At 36.8% G+C, this 26,860-nt stretch overlaps 1 protein-coding gene across 1 annotated transcript in view; it reads left to right on the forward strand.

Moving 5' to 3' along the window:
* tyw1 (tRNA-yW synthesizing protein 1 homolog) overlaps positions 1-26,860 on the forward strand; it is a gene marked incomplete in the record, with an annotated part of 71,152 nt that overhangs the window by 32,841 nt on the left and 11,451 nt on the right. Inside the window, 2 exon segments of the mRNA NM_001102797.2 lie at positions 5,617-5,794; positions 6,619-6,754. Of these exon segments, the coding sequence (NP_001096267.1) occupies positions 5,617-5,794; positions 6,619-6,754 (314 nt within the window).

Here is a 26,860-nt window from a genome sequence, read left to right on the forward strand (position 1 = left end):
ACCCAGAGAAGTGCCAGGAGTCACTGAGTAAGTTCTCTCAGAGCAGGGCACAGGGCAGGAAGGTTGCCTGCCTAGCCACCTTGCAGTGGCTAGGTGCCCCCAGCCACTGCAAGGAGCAGAAGGAGTCGGGACCAGGCGGATGAGAGCTGACAGGAGTCAGCAAGCCTTAAGGAGAAGCCTGAGTGTGAGTTACCCTGGAAGGTGAGAGCCCTGAAGAAGGGACAAATCATAACCCTGAACTGTCTTATGTTGATGTTGGGAAGAATTGGCCCTAAATAAACCTGTGTTTTGCATGATGTCACGTGTTGTGTCCCTATCTCTTATGCTCCAGATCCTCTGCATGTACAAATTTAACTTTCACCCGCACACCCTCAGCTCTCCAATGGTCACTCACCGCTCGGTGCACAATGCTCAGAGGGATCGCCACCCTCTCCACAGACTCCAAACAAACATATAGCAACGGCACTCAAGAGCTTCATACGGGACTTTGCCCTTAAAATTCTTTATTGCGGAAAATGCATTTTTGCAGTTGCTATATGTTTGTTTGGAGTCTGTGGAGAGGGTGCCGATCCCTCTGAATGTCACAACAGGTATGGAATTCCAAAAGCCCTGAATTACAGGAAGGCCATGTCCCAATGCGTCAATTGTAATTTATTTCTAATTTTTCTTTAATGATTTCCTTTTTCTCTGTAATAATAAAACATTACCTTTTACTTTTATTGTAAATAAGCTGCCATGAATCCATAGAAGTGGTAATCCTTTTTCCCTTTAAACTTTCTTACCTGCCTCCGTTTGATACACTCACTTGCTGTTCCCACTGAAAACAGAAAAATGAATACAAATGTAAGCTTTTTTTTTTTTTAAAAAGAATTTAGTTGAATTAATAATGATCAAATCAATACCGTCTAGTAATAAACATTTTTAAACAGGAAATTGAGTATGCTAAGTATGATATAGCTGTAGCAACCATAAAAAATCCAACAGCTGCAATAGTAGAAATGATAATTAGGTTGTTTCTTCTTTTATCCACTGTCCTGGTATACATTTCCCAGATAATATCTTAAAAAAATAAATAAAAAATACAAAAATAACATTGTGTGACAAGCAGGTTAGCAATAAATGACCTTACTAGACATTAATAAAAAAACTTCATAAAATAAAAAATGAAGCTCAAGTGCAAATTGTCCTAAAATATTACTTTCTACATCATATTAAAAGTTAACTGAAAGGTGAACCGCCTGTGAACAGAATGTGCGCACTACAATATATTTGTATTGTACGTCAAATCTGTCTAGCTCATTATGAAGTAGTATTTTTTAATATTTACAAAAACCTACACCTTTTGTTTAACAGAACACCATATTTTGTATTCTCTTTTGTTAAAATATAATTTTTTTGTAAAATTATAGTAGTAGCTGTAGTAAACAGTGCATGGAGACTTTATCCCTCTTCCTGTGCTAATTTCTTTAGTGCTTCAATGTCAGTGAAAGAGTAAGGACATTATATATAGTAGTTTGCCTGGTATTGGAACAGCTGCACTTGAGTCAGTTTTGTTTGATCCTGCCTGGGCTGCATTTATTGTAAAAAAAAATAAATAAAAAATTACTGTTAGATGCATGTACATCTTAAGAATGGAATAATTTACATGTTTCTATCATGATAAGTGTATCTCTAATGTAGATATTTCTGCTGTGATTATAAATATGGCTTTAATTCATTGTTAAACTTAAGTTAATAATGTTACAATTTCATTTTGCTGTTGGTGACATGGCCAATGGACACAATTTCATAGTGATGATTTCTAACGTTTCTCTTAGTGTAAGCAGATGGTCAGATTAATGGAAATTTAGTAGTGAAAACTAAAAGCATTTCCAAATGTTTGGCATAATTTAAATCTCACGCATCAGGCTCTTGCTGTTGTTGTTATTTTCAGTGTTCTCTGCAGGTACAGTTGTTGCTGCATTTAAGAAAAAAACGCAGTATTTATCAAGCATGTAAACACTCTTACATACATACATACATACATACATACATACATACATACATGGTAAGCACCTAGAATATTACATGTTAGCTCTGCAAGAAAATTAGATATACAAATGACACCTTAAGCTACAAATCCCACTTTTTTTGTTTTTTGCAAATACATTGTTATTTTGTGAATCATGCAAATTTTTTTTTATTCATTGGTTTTTCCAGGTTTAAGCTGCCAAAAACCATTGAGTCCTATGAAGGCTTAGAATAGTAGAGAAATAGAAAAGCCTTTCTTTGACACATTTCCAAGGGGAAGTTAAACGCATTATTGGTTTCTATTGCACACAGTTTCAAGGGGAATTAATCCCGTCATTGTTTATTTCACACAGTTTCAAGTGAAACTTAAACACATTATTGCTTTCCAAGATTGAGTGCCAATGCTCCTAAAATGGCCACTGGAGAACTTCCTGTTTAGGAAAAATAGAGGATTCATGGAAATGAATGTCCGTTTAAATTTCGCAATTTTTTCAAGAAATGACAATATAGTCTCAAAAAATTCATAAAACTTTCACCAAACTTCTTAAAATTTTCAAGAATTTTTTTAAACAAACTCCCAGGAGTTTGAGTTTTTCTAAAAAAATAAATAAATCAGATTATGCCCCTAAGCGTTCCCTTATATAGTAGCATTCCTTCCTTGAAAATAACCGTAATCATATTTCCTGTAAGCAGGTGTCCATTATGCAGGTGGTTTTTCTGTGCGCTAGTATTCTAATTATTTGTCTTCAAGAACCAAACATGGAGAAGCTTCCTGCTTAGCTCAAGAAATAAAATAAAATTTCATTTTTTTTTTATTAAAACTATAGTCAAAAAGTATGAACAAGCCTTATTTATCTTTTTTTTTTTGTAACTTAAAATTTTTATTGATTATTTCAGGCATACAGAAATAATAAGATATAACATTTGCAAAACAATTGCTTATGACCGTGAGCTTTTAGAAGCAGGAGTTATTGCAGTAGTAGCTTGTCGCCATATTGATGCTTGGGATTAAGCTAAAATTAGCAAATGAAGCCTGTGCATAGATACAAATCATTGGTCTAACTTAAGAAGAAAAAAAAGAAAAATGTACATACATGTATCTTGAAAATTACAATTATGTATCAAAACCTTAAGTAGGGAACTAAAGGAGACCCAGTACCTTGGGGGGGGGAAAAAAGAATGTGGTATCAGTTGTATCTCAGGTTGACTCAGTATATTGGTTTGGGATGGCATCTCCTCGTCCAAGTGGGTTAGTAATATAATAGTCCCATCTGGACCAAACCTTTTTCCAGTTTTCTTGGTACCCTCTAATGTTAGCGCTCATATATTCCATTTCCCTCATATCTTTCACCTTGATTAATATATTTTTTAATTTGGGAGGGTGCGGATTTTTCCATTGTGACGTAATAGCCAGCCTAGATGCTGTTAGAATATAGTTTACAAGTCGCTGTTCTGACAAGGTGTTATCAGGGATTGGTTTACCCACTAGTGTTGTATAAATGTCTAGGTTAGAGATAGTAGCTTTTCTACTTCTTTCCATAATGATACAATTTTAGGACATAGCCATAGTATGTGTTGTAGGGTACCCATCTGGCCGCACCCTCTCCAACATAGTGGGGATGTACCCGGGAACATGCGGTTGAGTTTCACAGGAGTGTCATACCAGAAATACATGGATTTATATATGCTTTCTTTCTGCCTGACACATGTCACACTTCTCCTTGCATTATCCCAGATTTCTAACCAATCCTCTATTGAAAGAGTAGTAGAGGTGATCTCTTCCCACTTTAGCATATATGAGTGTTTGGGAAAAGGATCTTCGGGCAGTGTAGTCAGATTGCTATATATAGTGGAGATCAGTGCTCTTTGAGGGAGGCCCCTTATGCACTGCCTCTCGAATGGTGTGATATACGGGGGGAAGCCTTATTTATCTTGTGTTAAAAAAGGGGTATGCTACCACTTTAAAATGAGATGGGTAGTTTCAGAAACAGCACACTTTCTTTGAAAATGAAATGTTACAGCTGCCTCCCTTCGTTTGGTAATCAAATTTAGTAAAAAGATATTTGCAACTATGTCTTTAATCTTTTGCAAAAATCATTACCTGCCAATTCTATGTCGTAACTCAATGTAGAAACACGAGTGTAATAGTCATCATCTTGTCCATAATCTTCGTCAAATATGGATTTATTTGCTCCTGGATTGAGAATAAAGGCATATTTCTTTAGTCCAAGGGGGATATTGCCTACATTTTGTGTAGTGTCTGTTGTTTTAGTTGCTTTGCTGTTGTGTGCATATTTTTGTGTACACAATTTCCCTGTGATATAGGACAATGTCCCATGCCATTTCTGTATGTTATTCCACTGCATTTTGTCTTTAATTAACTTAGGAGGCTTTCTGGGAGAATCGCCGTGAAAACTTGTCTAGAACAAATGTGGGAAATATGATTAAAGTTCCCTTGTGTCTCTTAGGTCTGCAATATGGAAAGTAAAAAGTGGCAAACATTTTATAGTTATCAAGTAATGGAGAGGTACATAAAACAAAAAATATGAGGGTAAAAATAAAAGTAGAACTAGTGCTCTGTCTTGGCTGCTAAACTGTTACCTGCTTTTCTGTGGTAGCTTCCAGCCATGATTAGCACTAAAACCCAAACACATTTCATGTCTCTCTTCATTAAACGCTGAATTAGAAACTGGCAAAACTCTTGATAACTTTCTGACCTGAGCTTATGCCCTGGACGCCTGCCTTCTTTTCCATAGTGGACAGCAGACAAAATTAACAGTAAGAACAAACAAACAAAAAAGGTGTAATTTGTTCTGTATCACAAGGTTGAATAGAAATGAGTAAAAGATGTTAAGCTGCCATGACTGCAATTTATTCCCTGATTTTATATTTATTAGGTAATCACCAACCTTGTACCCACACATTTTATAGGTCAAACCACTTTCTGAGAGCGCAGTTCTATTCTTTCTCCTCACATTATTGCACCAAGTATTTCTTTCGTCAGCCATGTTGCATCAGCTACCTTGAATAATTAGTTTGATCTGAAGGCCAGATCTTTTAAATTTGCTCCACCATTTAAACAAATTAGCTACAGCCATCCAATACATAAATAGTTCTTAAGTTGCCCAAATATTGTTACACTGAGCCCTGTGTCAAAACGCTATGCTGCTAGTGCATCTTTTTTTAAATATCATACATCCATGAGGTTGAAAAACAAAAGATTCTACAGATATTTCACCATATAGGCTTTTCAAATAAAAATAAAATAAGAAAATTGTGCATGTATATAATGTCATAATTGCATTGGTGCTACTGCAAAGCGCTATAAACAGTAGAAGTAACAGAAATCGCAGGTTGTTACAAAAATGTTGATACACCAGATTTGTGTTGTGGCTCAACAAGTTTCACTCCCTTTAGATGATAAATAATGAAACATTTTAATCTAAGGTCAGTGAAACTTTATGCTTCTATTTTAAATACACTAGTATGGTATAGTCATAATAGACAGTCAAACAAGGATTCCAGGTGTAAATTAAAGTATCTGAATTTCTTTAAATGCATTAAGTAATAATATCTGAAATCTTACTGTCCTTCTCTATTATTTAGGTGTTCCTGGTGTGAAACCTGAAAGATATGAAGAAGGTCTAGTCGTCAAACACTGTGCCCTCTCCTTGGTTGGGGAACCCATTATGTACCCGGAAATCAACAAATTTCTTAGGCTTCTTCATAATCAGCATATATCAAGTTTTTTAGTCACAAATGCCCAGTTCCCTGAAGAAATACGGTAAGAGGCAATGGCTTGGGAAGGTGTTGTAATCCACAGAAACAACAACATATATATTTGTAAAATTCAGTGGTTTATGGTTCTAGCTAATGCAAAGTTCATTCTTCAACATTATATTGACATCACTCTTGCCCACTCTGCTAATGACTTACATTGTCTTTCATATACCTGCCTTTAAGTAAAGGGGGAAATGCACATAATTCTTGGACTCATAAAGGGGTGTGGCTTATAAGCAAATGGGCAAAATTCAAGGTTGTAACATAGGTGTGGGTGGCATAACTGGGCATGGATGAGTAGAGGCATTGAATCTTGTCATTGTAAAAAAAAACAAAACAAAACAAAACACTATATTCCCCCCAGTGCAGTGCCAGGGAAGACTATAATAGGTTCTGGTTGGGGGAGCTGGTTGTAGTTCAGGGAGGATGGAAATATGAGAAAATTATTTGAGTAAATATATAGATTAATTGTGCAAACACCTACCATAATTGTTAGGATCTAATTGTGATGGTAAATGAATTACTTATCCTTTTAAATGTATGCTAGGGAGAACCCATTTCTTGTCTAAACATATCTTATGTTGTACATTTGGTCGGAGTTTAAAACCAGAGACATGATTTATTTGAACAGTGTGAAAACCAGGGAATAAAATAGGGATAGTTGGCAGGTATAAAATTAATGATTATAATTTTTATTACTGTTTCTAAGCATAGTTTTGCATACAGTATGTGCCTGTGTTACATAATGGTTCTTCATTAATTATAATCTAGAATATGAAGTAAAATGGTTTATTTTCTGTAGTGAAAATGCTTTCTTTTGTTCTGTAGGTCTCTTGAGCCTGTTACACAGTTGTATGTCAGTGTGGATGCAAGCACTAAAGACAGCCTGAAGAAAATTGATCGCCCACTGTTCAAGGATTTCTGGCAAAGATTCCTTGACAGCTTGAAGGCCTTGGCAGAAAAGGTAAAATCTGTGATTTTTTTCCCCGATAATTCTGCAGTCTTATACATGTTTGGGCATATGAAGTGACCTGCCCTTGCATATTTCTCTATAGCCTTCACAATAATATAACTATAAATCTGGTAACAACTTTGAAAATGGAGTAACCATTATATGACAATGTACCTTATTTTATTTTTTTTAATTTTAGAAATTCCTTATTTTATTAGCTTAATGGTAGGAGACCGAGGCATTGTTAAAAACAGCACAATTTTATATCCGAGATTCAGCTATTGCTAGTACTCAGAAGGTTTTGCATGAAAGATGATTCAATGTTATAGCAGCCCCATAACCAGAGATTAATGAATTCTCTAGAGTTAGTATTCTGTGGCTTGAGAGATGGCTTGTTTTCTGTTATATAGCAGCCTCCCTAGAGAGGAAAAAGTAGAAAACATACAGGTTACATAGCAGGTAGCAGTTTAGCTCTGTAGAATACAGTGGTGTTTTACAAGGTTTATCTGCTATTTATGCATTTAGCCCTATTTTCATTTGAATGGCTACTGCGGTGGCTACAGAGCAGCTTGCTTTTTATAAATTAAAGTAGTGTTCTGAAGCAAACACAACTTTTACCAGTGCAGGGCAACATTACATTATGTTCTAATTACTTTGATTTACTTTTATTTTTTATTTTGCTGTTTCTTATTAGGATAATTATAGTATTTTGTTTAAAGTGATTGATATTAATACAGAATCAATGTTTATGATGAAATAAACTTTGTATTTACATTTTGTTTATAATAAAATTTCTTTATGCCAGCCATGATTAGCTGGTTGCGTGAAGATTTCCGCAAACGGCACAGATTTGTCTATCACTAAGAGATAATCTAAACAAAGAAAGAAGAACAGTTTTCTGAGCACTGGATAAAATGTGTTGTATCAGACATCTGCATTGAAATGCATCATAATTTGTATGCTGCCTCAGACGTCTAACTTTATTTTCACCACTACATTGATTTAACTGCCTGAAAATCTAATTTAATACTAGCAGAGACAAAAAGGGGGAGAGCATGTTACCAGGCAGACTACAGGGATACAGTGGTAACTTTTCTTTGTGCTTTTTATTGTTGAAACAAAAAGTATAAGTTAAACCAGAGATGTACAGACTGTGGAAATGCTTTACATATATGCAAATGTCAAATCTTTATAGATTCGTGTTTCTTAGGAAAAAATAATCTTGTGGTACCCTTGCCAAGCTCTGATGGGAATATGGTAAATTAAATAATATAGTGCCTGGATAATGCAGTAAATGGATAAATGGAAATATATGTGTTTAGTTTAGCACACAGAGTTGTATATAGTAGAATTTTAAAAAACGCACGCGTGCAGCAGGATGAAGTACTCTCAGCACTTTGCACTGTAGTATAGGAACCAATTGGCATAAAGGCAGACAGAGGGCTACATACTATAATTGCTTGTGTGGTTGGTTGACTTCCCACCTCAGGCACATATAATATTCATTATTGCTTAAAAGATTAGGGGGATTTTGAGTTTATAGTTATGCTTAAAGGAGAAGGAAAGGCTAGTAAAGAGTTAATCTCAAGCTGCAGGCATACCTTCAGTTGTCTCAATAGTGCCCTTAAGTCTCCCCATATTTCACTTGTTCAGAAGATCAGAAGCCAAACAGAAAGAAAAAAAAAAGCTGAGCTGTCTAAAGAAAGTTTCCATATTGCCTTGCTCCTGCACAGACACCCAGACCAAGTGAACATGCTCATTTAGTAAGACTATGAGTCAGCTTCCTGCTGATTGGCTCAGATCCACATTCCTAACGGGGGGGGGGGAATGAGTTCTTGGCATTCTTGAGGGAGGGGGGAGCACCAGAGAGGAGACTGCAGAGAGCTTGCGTGTCTGTGGCACAGGAATTACAGACACAGAAATCTTTTTTCTGAGAAGTCAGTGCAGCGTTTCTGTGAGTGCTTATGGCTGTATTTACATAGGCCTTTCTGATAAAGCTTACTTAGTTTTTGCCTTTCTTTCTCCTTTAAAAGGGAGGTACATTATATTGGTATAGAAGCTATAATTCTAAGTATTCAAACTTAGTTATAGATGACCCTATGCAGGATGGCAGAGAGCATATGTGGGCTATGTCCGCAGTCAAATGTTTTCTCTTGAAAAGTCTGTCATAATACTTACTTTGGTGGACAAGATCCTATAAATTGTGTTTCTTGCATGTTGTTCAACTTATGTGACTTACATATTGAATTGCCCACGTGGTCTCCATATGTTGGTCTTACATGCAGAAATACCAGAAACATTTATATAAACATGTGAGGCATATGAAGAAAACATGATTGTTAGACACTTTGAACTAGTTCATAATGGTGAGCTCCAATATTTGCAAACTACAATCTGCAAACTCCATAGTGGGGAATTTACACATTGCCTTCAGTTGTAGGAAAACTAATCTATTATATAATGTGAGAACATGAATTCTTTGTTTGAATTGCCTTTTTATAGTTTCACAAATAGTATAGGGTTATGTTTAGCTGAAACAAAAATGTAATATTCTAGAATAATACTTTAAAGATCTTTAAAAATCTGGGTGTTCTCTTCTCAAAATAACACATTCTAGTAGCATGGGAAAAACTCACAATGTATCTTAATTTCCTTGCATTTAAATGAAATCAGGGCTAAAAAGTTTGTACAGGTATGGGATCCCTTATCCGGAAACCCATTATCCAGAAAGCTCCGAATTACGGAAAACCCGTCTCCCATAGACTCCATTTTAATCAAATAATATAGAATTTTAAAACCGATTTCCTTTTTCTCTGCAGTAATAAAACAGAAGCTTGTATTTGATCCCAACTAAGATATAAATAATCCTTATTGGATGCAAATCAATCCTGTTGGGTTTAATTAATGTTTTATTGATTTGTAGTAGACTTAAGGTATGGAGATCCAAATTATGGAATGATCCCTTATCCGGAATACCCTTGGTCCCAAGCTTTCTGGATAATGGGTCCTATACCTGTATTATAAATAGGAATCTACCAGCACATAGAGATGTCTTAGTCCCTCTCTTAGATCCATTCCAGTGGTTCAGCTTACATATTGGAGCTCACTTTCCACAGGAATGCTGTCCTGTAGAAAGGTATTTAATTGTTTGGAGAATGTGTGTAAGGTCTCTCAGAGCAGAAAGGCTACCTGTCTGTGTAAAAAAAAAAAATAAATAAATAAAAAAAATACTCCGAGAGGGGCTGGTGCCTGCCACTGCAGAGAACAGAGGCAGCCAGCCTTAATAAAGCGACTAAGCCTGGCTTTGCCTGGCTTTTCTGGCTTTCCTCTCAAATAAGTTTTGTGAGTACAGGGGGGATCCCAACCATTTATGTTTTTACTGGTAGTCCACAAGGGGCCCAGTTAATGACAGATCTCATCAAATCTGTGAAGGTAGCACCCAGAGGGCAGGGTTTATTTTTATGATTTATATTTTGTATGCCAAAATGGGCACCCCTGTGTTAAATAAACTGCCTTAACGTGAAGAAAGTGTCTGTTGTGAGTGCAGCAAGTTTACAGGGACTATGATCTGAGTATACATATGCAGGTATCCTGGAAAGAGAATGCAACAGGCTCTCAACAGCAAAGTGTTAGTAAGCACAGACATACTGTGGCTAGCAGTATCCATCTACAAAGCGGCAGTAATGGAACACTCAAGGATTTGCACAGCTTTTAGATTCCTGGCAGAGGAAGCGGGCCTAATTGACTGCAACACTGCAATGCGTTAAATAATAATTACAAGTTTAGCAGTCTACTGAGCAAGCTGCTCAGGTATTACCTAGTTAGAGATGTGTGAAATTGCTGGGCACCCTATTATACTACTTTCATTGTTATGCTGAGCAGCAGACACCCTGCCAGTGGATGCTTACATGCATGTTAATGGCTGGCTATAGCTTCATTCACCGCAGGTAGTATTAAGATATATTTAATATGGGCTGTCTATATTGTTCAAAGTTTGTGATAGCAGCTTTGTTATTCTGCCTACTCCAGTGTGTCCAGTCATTTGAGAGAGCATAGAGTGGGATGTTTTATAGTTTGTTGGTATGCAGTAGTCATTTCATGTAAAGGATGGATTATTGGTTGAACAATTTTCAAGTGTTTCCTATTTCTTAAAATAAGTATTCACGAACAAGCTAAAAGGGTTGAGGAGATCGCCTCATACGTATGCAAATAAGTCAGGGATTCTAAGGCTCTTAGAAGAATCCCATTTACATGGGTTTATCCTATAGGCTAAAGCTTACCCACTGGGTTTTTAAAGCAAAAGGCAGGATTATAGCTGATCAGTTTCCCAACTACAGACCGGTTTCGCCCTTCTTGGGGTTCTTTAGTGTAGTGCAGGGTTTCCTGATCAGCTTAGGTAGAGCCAGGAGTGGGGATTCACGAACAAGCTAAAAGGGTTGAGGAGACTGCCTCATACATATGCAAATAAGTCAAAGGGATTCTGGGAACAAATTCCTTAAGGCTCTTAGAAAAATCCCATTTACATGGGTTTATCCTATAGGCTAAAGCTAAAGGTTTATAAAGCAAAAGCCAGTATAATAGCTGATCAGCTTAGGTAGAGCCAGGAGTGGGGTTTCACGAACAAGCTAAAAGGGTTGAGGAGACCTTTGACTTATTTGCATATGTATGAGGCAGTCTCCTCAACTCCTGGATCTACCTGATCAGAAAACCCGGCACTACACTGATGAGCCCCAAGAAGGGTGAAACCGGTCTGTAGTTGGGAATCTGATCAGCTATTATCCTGGCTTGTGCTTTAAAAACCCAGTGGGTGAGCTGTAGCCTGTAGGAAAAACCCACGTAAATGGGATTTTTCTTAGAGCCTTTAGGAATTTGTTCCCATAATCCCTTTGACTTATTAAAATAAGTAGTGGTAGTTGTGGTAGTACCATGACAGGTTTTATTATATTTATGTACAACCAGGGCTGAGGAGTCGGAGGCAATTTTGGGTACCTGGAATCGGAGTCAGAGTCGGCAAAAAATGAACCGACTCCTACTAAATTTAAATGGGAATAAAAAAATAAAAAATAAAGCAAGTTTAAATGTCCCAATTCACAAACAGTCATAATTAATTACTTCTCTGCTATAAGAATAAAGCCCAATGCACGCAGTGCATAAACGAAAACGTTGAGCGACCATGAAGCATGCTTTTCATTGACTGTATGCTTCACTAAATGGGATGTAACGCACAGTTAAGGTGCGGCAGCTCCACTGCGTCGTGTTCCTCTGTTACTGGGAACACAATGCCCACTGGGAACCTAGCCTAACTCTCACTGATAACTAATTAAGTAAAAAAAATTTGCAGGACTAGAAATACTTGTATACGTGAAGGGAATGGATAGTCAATAGTTTAAAGGAACAGTAACACCAAAAAATGAAAGTGTATAAAAGTAACTAAAATATAATGTGCTGCTGCCCTGCACTGTGTGTTTACTTCAGAAAATCTACTATAATTTATATAAATACCCCGCTGTGTAGCTCCGGGGGCAGCCATTCCTGCACTGGTACAGCTGGGGTGTTTGCTACAGAAACCCTACTATAGTTTATATAAATACCCCGCTGTGTAGCCCCTGGGGCAGCCATTCCTGCACTGGTACAGCTGCGGTGTTTGCTACAGAAACCCTACTATAGTTTATATAAGTAAGCTGCTGTGTAGCCCCGGAGGCAGCCATTCCTGCACCGGTACAGCTGGGGTGTTAATTACTTAATTAATTACTTCTCTGCTATAAGAATGAAGCCCAATGCATGCAGTGCATAAACGAACACGTTGAGCGACCATGAAGCATGCTTTTCATTGACTGTATGCTTCACTAAATGGGATGTAACGCACAGTTAAGGTGCGGCAGCTCCACTGCGTCGTGTTCCTCTGTTACTGGGAACACAATGCCCACTGGGAACCTAGCCTAACTCTCACTGATAACTAATTAAGTAAAAAAAAATTGCAGGACTAGAAATACTTGTATACGTGAATGGAATGGATAGTCAATAGTTTAAAGGAACAGTAACACCAAAAAATGAAAGTGTATAAAAGTAACTAAAATATAATGTGCTGCTGCCCTGCACTGTGTGTTTACTTCAGAAAATCTACTATAATTTATATAAATACCCCGCTGTGTAGCTCCGGGGGCAGCTATTCCTGCACTGGTACAGCTGGGGTGTTTGCTACAGAAACCCTACTATAGTTTATATAAATACCCCGCTGTGTAGCCCCGGGGGCAGCCATTCCTGCACTGGTACAGCTGGGGTGTTTGCTACAGAAACCTTACTATAGTTTATATAAATACCCTGCTGTGTAGCCCCGGGGGCAGCCATTCCTGCACCGGTACAGCTGGGGTGTTTGCTACAGAAACCCTACTATAGTTTATATAAATACCCCGCTGTGTAGCCCCGGGGGCAGCCATTCCTGCACTGGTACAGCTGGGGTGTTTGCTACAGAAACCCTACTATAGCCTAAATAAGTAAGCTGCTGTGTAGCCATGGAGGCAGCCATTCAAAGGAGAAAAGGCACAGGCACATAGCAGATAACAGATAAAACTCTATTGTATTCTACAGAACTTATCTGTTATCTGCTATGTAACCTGTGCCTTTTCTTCTTTTTTCCAGCTTGAATGGCTGCCCCCGTGGCTACACAGCAGCTTATTATATAAATTATAGTAGTTTTACTGTAGCAAACACACCAGTTTTACCAGTGCAGGGCAACAGTGCATTATATTTTTATTACTTTAAAGCTCTTTTATTTTTTGGTGTTACTGTTCCTTTAAGACTGAAGCTTTAAAACATTTGAAAAACTGCTGTAATTCAGCTGTAATGTTAGCTTAAACTTTAAACATGACTATGGGATTCTAGGGAAATCATTAGGAGTAGGAGTATAGATAAAATTGTCTATCCGTTTATTATCAGTTCAGTTGTGTTTTAAGTGCCCTTTCCTGGATGTATAAAATACATTAGCATATTAAAAACAGAGGAGTCGGAGTTGTGGAGTCAGAAGTATCAGAAACTGAGGAGTCGGAGTCGGAGAATTTATCTACCTACGCCACAGCCCTGTGTACAACTTATTGCTACTCTCACCCTATTTACTACTACTATATTCCTTTATGTAAAGTTTCTATCTTTAATTCTTATCATATTTCTATTACCTTCCTTTCCTTTACAATTACAGTTTTTCATCACATTTTCACTTGCCTGTCATCACCTCCCTTACCTACAACCTCTCTCTCCCCCACCAAACCTTCGAACTGCTGATATTCCCTACATCTGCCTTTCTATGCCATACATTGTGTGTTCTTCCTTTAACAGAAACTGTAACAATAAATATTTAGTGTTTAGCAGCTGCTGTATATTACACTGAGCCAAGTTTGTACCTTACAAGTTTTGAGAAGGTATTAACCATAAATAAAACTGTGCCTCTGTAACTGGAAAAGCTCCAAACCATTCAGTCCTTGTGTGTGCTATATCTTTAGACATGCTTGATTTGTAGGACAGTGAATCAATATCAACAACAAGCTATTCCTCCATTAAAGATTCTGTCATACTTTCAAGCTGGATTTGATGGTTTATGCACGCCATTATTTTTATAGGTTTAATCGATGCTGAGAAGTTTCATGTATTGGGTTTATTTTTTGCTGATATTGTTTTCAAACATTATTAGCTCCCTAGAGGTGTGTGGCATCCAGCTACATTACTGCATTGGTATTTAAAACTCTGGGGAGTAGGAGCACAGTGCATGTCAGTTTTTTTTAAAATGGGTGACTCTCCGATACATGTACAATTTAATATAGTATTGTTTAAAAATAGCATATCGTTTATTTTATTTGCTTTCTTTAAAAACTCATAGTAAAAGAGTTATACACTGTATAAGCTCACATAGCCTTTTATTTCTCAACAACCTTGTGACTTGGCAAGAAGGGTGTCCACCTGTTTTGGAAATTGGTGTCCTGCACTACAAGGTATTGAAATCATGTTGGCATATGGACTAAAGGCTGTTGCACTGGAGCTTTGAGGTAGGCAGTCAGAACACCTCTAACATGTAGGATCAGGACCTCCAGCCTGAAACACCTATTCTACAGTTGTATTTAACTCTTTGTATTTGAAGAAGTAAAGTTAAAATGCTGGGGGGGGGGTGCCAATTTTGTGGTCATATACCTGTTCCCTCTGCTGGCGTTTTTTTTTTTTTTTTTTTTTTAAAAAGCACCAGCTCAAGGTAATATTCCCTGAGTCATTCAGTCCACCATAAACTTCTTTTTTTTCCACCAGGGTGTTCTACAAGTAAATTTAAAGTAATCTGTCTAGTTGGGTAAATCATTGCTGAAAATGAATTTAGCAACAGGAAATTGATATAAAACAACAGACATTGTGCAATGGAATTTCTGATTCCAAGAAGCAAAGTTGTGGAGTGGCCAAGTCAAGGTCTGGCCACACTTATGAGAGTTGTGCACAAATATATGCAGTAAAAAAAAAATTGGTTACCTGAAATAGTGTAAATATTCAAGTACAGTTAACGGATCCCTTATCCGGAAACCCGATATCAAGAAACCTCCGATTTACGGAAAGCACGTCTCCCATAGACTCCAGTTTAATCAAATAATTGAGATTTTTAAAATTGATTTCCTTTTTCTCTGTAAAAATAAAACAATGCTTTGTATTTGATCCCAACTAAGATATAATTAATCCTTACTGGATGCAAAATAACCCTATTGGGTTTAATTAATGTTTTATTGATTTTTTTAGTAGACTTAAGGTATGAAGATCCAAATTACAGAAAGACCCCTTATCCGGAATAGCCTTGGTCCCGAGCATTCTGGATACAGGTCCCATACCTGTACCAGAAATACGCCAAAACATTGCAAGAGACTTTTTGTTGACTACATAATAAACTGAGGGCTAAATGATTATTAGTTATGTTCTGATGTTTTAACCATACAGGTTTGAATTTTCTCACATGGCAAAGCAGAAATGTAAATGAGAAGGTTGTGACTAAATATTTCAAGCAAATGGGAAAACTCTAAACACATTAACAGAGATGGAGTCATTTTATTGATACATCTGGTGTTCAGGATGCACGCCGCAGACTGTTTAGTAAGAGCATTTAGCACACACAGCAAAACCTTTTCATTTGTCCAGCTACAGTGGTGTGAAAAACTATTTGCCCCCTTCCTGATTTCTTATTCTTTTGCATGTTTGTCACACTTAAATGTTTCTGCTCATCAAAAACCGTTAACTATTAGTCAAAGATAACATAATTGAACACAAAATGCAGTTTTTAAATGAAGGTTTACGTTATTAAGGGAGAAAAAAAACTCAAAATCTACATGGCCCTGTGTGAAAAAGTGATTGCCCCCTTGTTAAAAAATAACTTAACTGTGGTTTATCAATTTCAATTTTCAATTTCAATATCAATTTCTGTAGTCACCCCCAGGCCTGATTACTGCCACACCTGTTTCAATCAAGAAATCACTTAAATAGGAGCTACCTGACACAGAGAAGTAGACCAAAAGCACCTCAAAAGCTAGACATCATGCCAAGATCCAAAGAAATTCAGGAACAAATGAGAACAAAAGTCATTGAGATCTATCAGTCTGGTAAAGGTTATAAAGCCATTTCTAAAGCTTTGGGACTCCAGTGAACCACAGTGAGAGCCATTATCCACAAATGGCAAAAACATGGAACAGTGGTGAACCTTCCCAGGAGTGGCCGGCCGACCAAAATTACCCCAAGAGCGCAGAGACAACTCATCCGAGGGGCCACAAAAGACCCCAGGACAACATCTAAAGAACTGCAGGCCTCACTTGCCTCAATTAAGGTCAGTGTTCACGACTCCACCATAAGAAAGAGACTGGGCAAAAACGGCCTGCATGGCAGATTTCCAAGGCGCAAACCACTTTTAAGCAAAAAGAAAATTATGGCTCGTCTCATTTTTGCTAAAAAACATCTCAATGATTGCCAAGACTTTTGGGAAAATATCTTGTGGACCGACGAGACAAAAGTTGAACTTTTTGGAAGGTGCGTGTCCCGTTACATCTGGCGTAAAAGTAACACAGCATTTCAGAAAAAGAACATCATATCAACAGTAAAATATGGTGGTGGTAGTGTGATGGTCTGGGGTTGTTTTGCTGCTTCAGGACCTGGAAGGCTTGCTGTGATAGATGGAACCATGAATTCTACTGTCTACCAAAAAATCCTGAAGGAGAATGTCCGGCCATCTGTTCGTCAACTCAAGCTGAAGCGATCTTGGGTGCTGCAGCAGGACAATGACCCAAAACAAACCAGCAAATCCACCTCTGAATGGCTGAAGAAAAACAAAATGAAGACTTTGGAGTGGCCTAGTCAAAGTCCTGACCTGAATCCTATTGAGATGTTGTGGCATGACCTTAAAAAGGCGGTTCATGCTAGAAAACCCTCAAATAAAGCTGAATTACAACAATTCTGCAAAGGTGAGGGGGCCAAAATTCCTCCAGAGCGCTGTAATAGACTTGTTGCAAGTTATCGCAAACGCTTGATTGCAGTTATTGCTGCTAAGGGTGGCCCAACCAGTTATTAGGTTCAGGGGGCAATTACTTTTTCACACAGGGCCATGTAGGTTTGGATTTTTTTTCTCCCTAAATAATAAAAACCCTCATTTAAAAACTGCATTTTGTGTTTACTTGTGTCATCTTTGACTAATAGTTAAATGTGTTTGATGATCAGAAACATTTTGTGTGACAAACATGCAAAAGAATAAGAAATCAGGAAGGGGGCAAATAGTTTTTCACACCACTGTATATAAAATGATGTCTTCTCTTTCTCGATTATTTAGGCTTCTGTAACTTCAAAACCCAGAGAGAAAAATGTATTTAACAGCGAAGTGGAACCCTTTGTTAAACATGCACAACCATACCACTGCTTTATAAATACAGTGTACTAAGTCACTAATTAAATCCCCTGCTGTTTTGGCAATGGAGATTTATGTTTTTAACTTTTAGATGATAATACATTTAATTGTACTAGTATAATACCATTTATAGGTGTAATGCATAGTTGTTATAAGCAGCTTTCTTTTTCATGTAAGTATGTCAGAGGGCCTTTATTTAAACTCTGTTCTCAGTGAAAGTTGTGGTAATGAATAGCTAACATTAACTCTCATAGCTGCTATGTGGGAAAACACACTAAGTGGACTATTCAGGGAAATCCCATATTGCCAAGCAAATAATTGGCCTATTTTATTTAACTGCCAGTATATAAAGATTTGATGCGTGGTCTAAAATACATTTTATTTCCAGTAATGTGTAGTAAGAAGGGTAAGAAACAAAAATGGTGTTTCAGTAACTGTTGTAATGGCATTGTTCATACTCTTACATGGCTGGTTTCATACATTCAATTACAGTTTGTCTGGAAAATCACAGGAAAAGGCTGGCGTTAATTATTGCAAATTGGTTATGGTTATAATTAATGATTAATGTCACTAGCATTCATCTACCATGCGCACACCATCATATAGATTATAAACATGCACTGCTTATTTTACACAAAAATTATGTAAAGTAACATTTGTAAAGCTGTTGCATTTATAATACATATATTTTTGCTTTCAGTAACAGTACTTTCATCCTTAATCTATTGTATATGAAATAATTACTGTATTATTTGCTTGCTTGTGACCTTGAGAAGGACTTTTATCTCTGTAGACATTAGGCACAAAACCATTACCTTTAAGCCCTTAGAAGCAAAGTTTGGATTTGTGTTTTTCGTTGATGCTTCATGGGAATAGGATAAGAATGATTTACCCACGTAATTTCATTTTTATCTCTCAATTTTTTTTTAATGCAAGTGTCATATTTTCATTATTGTGGATGGAATGTGCAGATTAATCTGACATCTCTATTTTTTGCACTGTTGCTCCCTGTACATGACCCAGCGTTGAGTTATGAATCCACCGATTCCATTTGTTGCATTTAACTGCTCGGTGCCTGGTTGAATGAAATATAGTCCTTTACCGTACCAACAGATCTGTAGATGTTGATTGAAAGCAATTCTTGCTGTCCTTCACTGTCCTTGCATGTGTGTTTATTACTGTAGAGTTGAGGACCTTTTAAATGGTGTGAAACCAGCTGAAGTAGAGCAGTTGAAAGTTTGATTGATACTGTTGATTACAGATAGGGGATTGTCTGTACAATAAACATGAAATGAACACTTTCATTAAATCAAAACCTCAGACCTTAGTGAAATTTGAATCTTCATTTTTTTTATTTGTTTTGCAGCAAAAATCTATCCTTGTTTGATTTGGGTTTATAATCTCTTCTGTCTGGACAATGTTTAAAGGGATTTAACCACTTTATTACTTAGTAATTTATGTTGGCCATATACTGTACACTATTCTGTTTCTCCAAGGAGGCAAGTAAGAAGACTTCTTGAGGATTTTAATGTGCACACCATAGCAGTTTATAAACTTTGGTCTTTAGTATATCATTACAAGCTTTATTTTATTATGTTCTATAATAAGCAGTCACCCATCAGGTATAAAGATGGAAGGCTTGTAAACATTGGCATTAGTCCCATAACTTTCTGTGTGAACCGTACTCGTACATTTCAGTGCCAAAATCTGTTCTGTACGTCTGCACCCAGGACAATGCCTTTGCTGTGGGTGCAAACACAGAATTGAGCAGTTGAGAGGACAGGTGGTTTTAGGCCTGCACTTATACACATACCTAGAAACAGCCCAGTGTGCCATTGGCTTCATGGGAGTGATAATTGCACTGCCTTTGTGGTTGTTGCCCAGGATGAAGGATAGGGACTGTTTTTTTTTTTTTTTTTGCCTATGCTCCAAATAGAGGTATAAACATGAGGAAAAAATGCACCTTTTTGGCGTATTTTTATTATTTCGTTTTAATAACATTTCGTCAGAAGAGACATTGTTTTATAAAAGCCAATCAATGTATTTAAATGAGACATATAGGATAAATGGGAAAAACGCTAATTTTGTAGGCAATTATGAATAATATACGGTGCTGGTTTCCCTTTGGGCTAAAAATTAATCCTCTCTGTAAAAATGGCCCCTTTATTGGAGCTCCCTATAGATCGTATCACTTCTCCGTCCAGTGTGAAATGAAGAGTGGGCGTGTCCTAACTGTCACAGCCAGCAGCACAGTAGGAGGGGAATAGCCAATCACAGCCCTGCACTCACATAAGCAAAGACAGGCTTGGGTTCCCTTTCAGGTCAGCCTAGCTGCTGATTGGTTCCTATCCTAAAGTGCAGTGTACGGAGGGACGCCGGCTCCCCAGCTCATCCAGAGAATTCAGCCAGCAGGAAGTGGAACAGATGGGCGGGAATAGTGGGGTTTTCGTGGAATTTTAACTGCTTGTTACACTGCATTTTATACTACTTCATACACCATAAATTAATGATGCCTTAATTTGTCTCATGAAACCTAGCAAATTAGTAGAGGCAACCTTTAAGGAATTAATATGGCCTGGCTGGGTGAAGGTTGCCAAAGAGGGTTGAACAAGCATTGATAGTGCAGGTTATCCAGAATGCTCAGGACCTGGAGTTTTCCAGATAAGGGATCTTTCCATAATTTGGATCTCCATAACTTTAAGGGGCCCATTTACTTACTAACGAACGGGCCGAATGCGTCCGATTGCGTTTTTTTCGTAATGATCGGTATTTTGCGATTTTTTTCTGAAAATTATCGCGACTTTTTTGTTACCAATACGATTTTTGCGGAAAAACGCGAGTTTTTCGTAGCCATTCCGAAAGTTGCGATTTTTTCGTAGCGTTAAAACTTGCGCAAAAAGTTGCGATTTTTTTCGTAGTGTTAAAACTTGCGCAAAAGTCGCGCCTTTTAAGTTTTAACGCTGCGAAAAAAGCACAACTTTTCGCGCAAGTTTTAACGCTACGAAAAAATCGCAACTTTCGGAATGGCTACGAAAAACTCGTGTTTTTTCGCGCAAATCGTATTGGTAACGAAAAAGTCGCGATAATTTCCGAAAAGTCGTAAAGGCGCCGAAAAAATCGCAAAAAATACGAAAAAGTCGCAAAATGTTCGTTTTCCAATCGGAATTTTTCCAATTCGAATTCGTGGGTTAGTAAATCAGCCCCTAAGTCTGATAAAAATAATTTAAACTGTAAATAAACCCAATACGAATGTTTTGCCTCCAGTAAGGATTCATTATATCTTAGTTGGGATCAAGTACAAAGTTCTGTTTCATTATTGCAGAGAAAAAGGAAATCATTTTTAAAAATTATAATTATTTGCTTATAATGGAGTCTATAGGAGATTGGCTTTCCATAATTCAGAACTTTCTGGATAACAGGTTTCCGAATAAGGGATACCATACCTGTAATAAGATGGCAGCTGGGGCCTAATTCAGGATAATTTATCCCATTGCTTAAAACTGATAATGCCAAGTCTTGTGTGATGTAATCTATTGTTAAGGTGTTATTCTGGCATAAGAATACACACCTTTTATTATTACACCATTTGATCAAAATTCCACACCACGCCCCTCCCTGAAAAGTTGTGCAGGGTGTTAATGGTGTCTGAAACACCTGCAATAAAGCACTATTTAATTGATAGTGGCCTCTTTTTTGGTATTTTGGCATATAACACTGGTTGGAAGGTACCGGGAGTATCCACTTGTACCTCACTGCTGTGCTAGTGGCAGCCCATAGTCACTGAGAGTTAATTTGTCGGTGATGAACATTATTTATCTGATTTCTGACATACTTGTTTCTTCGAGGTGTCTCCATATTCTTTAAATGTTTGAATTTTTTGTGCTCTGGTTACCTCTCATGCTCCTAAGCATACAGACTGATAATTTGGCTTATAATGAAGTTGCCTCCAATGTTTGCATGGTAGGGTTCTTGCCAGTAATGAATAATGTAAAATATCTGTAATATCCTACTATTTCAGCATAATAATCATGTTCCTGTGCATCTTGGAAGTTGATCCTTTGTTATTCCTAATGAATATATTTTCTTGAATGTCCTTGAATCCACCAATGGCATTGCCTAATTAAATGTTTAAACAGTTTGCTCTGCCAAGTCCATTGAGTGTAAAGAAGATGATGCATCAAAGACAGGCAAGTTGCAGCTTTCTGGATTCATAAATAACTGGTCTGATCCTGCAGTTTTTCCTGCAGTTAGCAGTCATTTATTTATCTTGTGCTATCTCAGTATTGCTGGTAGAAAAGTGCTGCTTATTTAATATAACTTATTGTTGTTGGCTATATAAAACTTCTATTTAACAGCTTTACTTTATTGTTCATGTTTCTTTTGGCATTTCAATTTGGCTCAGGTGTTTAAGCTTGTCCGTCCATTACTGTGTAATTCCAATGGCAGCTTTGCATAACATGTTTAGGGATTTTGTGAACTGCTTTATATTTGGACACAATACTGTGAGCCTCTTCTGGTTCCCAAAGGTAAGTGTCTCAGCTGCATCTCGTTTGGATGCAAATCAAAATGTGATATTCCCTTTTAAGATGTAACAAAGCATTTATATACAAAGCCATGCTGGTAAACAAGAAAGTGATCAAAACTGTTTTATTTCAGAGACAGTTTAATCTTTCATATAACTCCGTTGTGCTTTGGTAGCTAAATTCTAAAGTGCTATTATCCTGTATATTCTTTTAAATTATACATTTGTCTCTTGCATTTCTTTTGGAATGAGATTTCATTCAATTCTTAGAGTATCTGTAGGGACCTAGAAACGTGTCCAAGATAAAATACGAACAGCCCTGCAAATATAATACTTAAAAATGTGTTAATTAGTACTGTGATAAGGCAAGCACAGTCTTGTGGAGGGATTGGTTAAATGGGGATTTATCTGGTTTTATTTCATCAGTGGTTCTCAATAATTTAGGCCTGACCAAACACCATTTCTGCACACAACGGGAATGCAATAGGTAAGCTAAGCCTCACCATTTGAAAAACACTTTTGAGATGGTACTTAAACATATTTGTCAATAAATTGTTGTACTCAGAGTTTTATTATTTATTTATTTTAGATAGTTTTATTTTTTTGTTAAAGATTTCTGAAAATATTGTTTGGTTAGTTTGAAGTCAGGAATATTATTATCTGTCTGTATTTGTTATATAAATTATTTCAGGTATATATACCTTTAGAAAAAGTCCTAGGAGGGGTTGCCAAGTCAAAGAAAGTGGCTGCATACTAGTAATACCCTTCCAGGACTGCAACCCTCAAAAACTGTTATGTTTTTGAAGCATTGGCCCATGTAGATGAGTATATTTGAATTGTACTTTTCTCATCAATACTCCTTCTGTAATTCTGGTGTGAGAGTCCTGAGAGATTCCATCTGGCAACCCTTTACTGAAACACACTTATTTATGTATCTAAGATTTAAAGTTGCTCTTAAAACTGCAAAGAATTTCTGTTTAGAACAGGATGAATAATTTAATTCTTACAACCTGAGAACTTGCTTTTTTACGGTGTCTCTTAAAGCTAGCACAGAATAATTAGAAATCAGATTGTGTCCAGAGACCAACAGTTTTCAATGTTTTGAGTCCAAACAGCCTGGTACTTAAGGAGAAGGAAAGGCATTTTGGCATTGGAATGGAGGAGTAAGTTTTATGAAGACAAGAAATCCTGTGTTTTTTTAATAGAGGAATCAGTGCAGCATTACTGTGAGTGCTTATGGCTGTATTTACATAGACCTTTCTGATAAAGCATACTTAGTTTTTACCTTTCCTTCTCCTTTAAAGAGACTTTAGGCTATGGGGCTCACCTTAACTCAGCAGTTTATCATTCAATGTATACAAATCTAGAAAAATATTCTTTAATAAAGGCATTAGAGAAAAATAAAATATTCAGAAAAGTTATTATAAACTTGCAATTCACATTCATAGTCAATTCTTTGCTTGATCTGGCAAGTCAAGCAATTGCTATAGCAGGCCTAATCAGGCAACCAGATATCTTTTTTGGCACATTAGCCTGACATCTTTGGATCTTTAAACATGATTCCGTTGTCAGCTTAAAAAGTTGTCTTTTTAGCTACTCTTGTTATAGCTGCCTCTACCTTAGGAGAATTTATGTATTTTGTAGTTTGATCTGGGATTTTTGCTTGCCTAGATAACGCTTCTGCAGAAGCTATATGCTCCAATATTTTAAAATTATGTCCATCCATTCCATAAAAGAATCAACCCTCTTCAAAGTAGAAAAATTAATCTGCTACACTAAAAAATAAGTGTTTTAAAGTAATTAAAATGTATGTATAGTTGCCTTGCACTGGTGAAAGTTGTGTCTTTGCTTTAGAAATATTACTATAGTTATATAAACAAGCTTATGTGTAGCCTTAAAAAAAAAAAAAAAGGCACAGGTTACATAGTATAAAACAGATTAGCTATGTTGAATACAATGGTGTTCTACAGAGCTTATCTGCTATCTGTAATGTAACTTGTGCCATTTATCCCTGTTTCATTTTAATGGCTGTGCCTATGGCTACACAGCAGCTCATTTATATAAAGTATAGTAGTTTATCTTAAATAAACACACAACTATTACCAGTGTAGGGCAACAGTACATAATATTTGTATTTTTTGAGATACTTTTATTGTTGGTATTTTTGTTCCTTTAAAATATGTGATGATAATTCTAAGCTTTAAGGTATTACTTTTGCTTTAGGCTTGGACTGAACAAGTGATCTTAGTTATACAGAGAGATGGTATATGTCGTCTTAGGCTAGTAGGATTGGTTGACACAACCCCCCAAACCTACATCACATGAATGTGCAAAACAAACGAGCTGTGGCACTTGGGTTTTATGTAAATGCACATTGATAGGTATCTTTTAATTTATAAAAGCTGCATAAATACATAAAACCACATATTGAGTACCACTATGTAACAAAACTTATTTCTCCCCCCCTCCATGTTGTAGTTCTTCTCTTTAGAGAGCTTTAATATGGCTTTAGTTTTATTGATATATATAATATGTAATTTTTTTTTTACAGAAAATAATCACACGCAGCTTGTACTAACGCATTTACAAACTACCTTTATATCCCACGTCAGAAATGTCTGATTGCCTCCTACCCACTCTGCCAGCATAGGGTGATTATTTCATGAACAAACCTTTAGAAATGTTACCAGGTTCCTATGGTAAAAGAAGTGACTCACGTACTGCCCATAACAACTGTTCCAGCATTTATAAATGCATTAACTGTGTTGGATGTTTTAAATCCATTTTGTGTCTTTTTTTATATTCTCCCAAATGTACTTTTATACAGCTTCAAACCCAGTAGTTATATAACAGAAACATATGATCTAGTATTTTTAGCTATAAAAAGAACTGTGCTTGCCATGAAAAGAATGCACTGCAAAAGAATGTATTATATACCATTTAAAAGAATTCTACATTGTTTGTCAGATGTATGGCATGATGGGAATATGGCACATGTGTGCAGGCTTTGTCACACTATCAATTGTATTCCCAAGAGTCATGTACTACTGGTACACTGAAGGAGAATTCCTTGAATGACATTGGCTAAGGTTATTGACAATGCACAGTTAATCTTGTTTTTCTTTTTCCCATTTTGTTTGAAAAATATTTTCTCTCTAGTTCATTTACCTGATTTATGTATAATGGTTGAAAAAAGCCTTTGGGTGATTACCTAATTTAAAATGTAGGGTACTGTTAATTTGCAGTAAAGGAGCTGATAGGCATACTTACAGTTTAATAATAGCTAATATATTCCTGTATTTCTCACATTATATACAAACTGACATAATAAGGCAAATACTGGTCTAGCATGTCCTTTTTCTTTGTTATAAGAGTAGTATACCCATTTTTTGTTATTAAAATGTCACATGTGGAGTTTATGCAGCCCAAGGAAATGCTAGAGACATGCTTTATACAAAAATTATAATACCAGTATATTATAATTCTTCCTTATTGTTAGAAATGATTATCTTTCATCAAATGTTTGAACCAAATCTATATATGAGACACTGTTTCAAAAACTAATGGCTTGTCCTGACTAGGATCCAAATTCTTAATGATACTTTTATTTTATGTATGTTTTATGCCAACAGAAGTGGTGTCCCCATGTTTTTTTTCAAGTCAACTTTTCCCAACATGGGAACACAGTTTATCAGCATTACAACAGAAATTGTTCAAACTTGTCACCACTCTAGGCTCTCACCAGGGAAACTTCCAGACTCTGGAACCTTTTCCCAGGGCTTCTCATCATGCTCAGTTTCACACATCCACAGTGACTCTCACACTCTGGCTTAATTATTTAGCCCTGCTGTCTCTCCCCTCCTGGGATACCAGCTCACTGGCCTCTAGCACACTTTGGCTTCTCACTAAGCTTTGCTGACTCTTCTCAGCTCTCATAAACTTGGTCACGACTCCCTCTGCTCCTTGCAGGGGCAGGCAGCACCCCCAGCCCCTCTGGCAGTTCCTCACATAGGTAGGAGTGACCTTTCTGTCTTACTGACCCCTGCTATATAATCCCACAGCTCTTTTATTTGCTGCTCACCTGCAGCCTAATCTGGCAGCTTCTAACAGCTTGGCAGCTGAAAAACACTATCTGGAACCCATCCTACTCTCCCACGATTCACTCCAGGGGTTCATTTATCTGGCTTTTCCTAAGCCGCTAACTAGAAATCAGCAATGTTTGCTGCAAAACCAGGCATTTTTCCTGGTGCTAATAGTATGCCACCTTTAGCACTGGTGCAAAACACGCCAAACAGTGTCCAGTGCATCTCTCACACTGGATATACAAATAACCCAACAACTGTTGACACAGGCAGTGCTGCTGTGGCCCTATATGCCTACTTAACAATTATAAGGTGTTTAAAATGTTAAAAAAAAAAATTCAAAAGTACTCGGAAAAATATTATGTATCGTAGTTTATTTTGTGTTGGTAAATGAGAGGCATTACATCTAGGAGGAATTATAATAGATCAATAATAATAATAAGACACAAATAACATATGCATGAAGCATGTATGGGATAGAATTTGGAAAAAAATAACACAGCACTAACTCAAAAATGCTTTATTCAAATATCAACATTGACTTCTTAAATATTGTATTTTGTTCATATTTCACTGCAATGTAATTGGTAATCAGTACATATTATTATAAG

The sequence above is a fragment of the Xenopus tropicalis genome, chromosome 2, assembly GCF_000004195.4.
Source record: "Xenopus tropicalis strain Nigerian chromosome 2, UCB_Xtro_10.0, whole genome shotgun sequence".
Lineage (NCBI taxonomy): Eukaryota > Metazoa > Chordata > Amphibia > Anura > Pipidae > Xenopus > Xenopus tropicalis.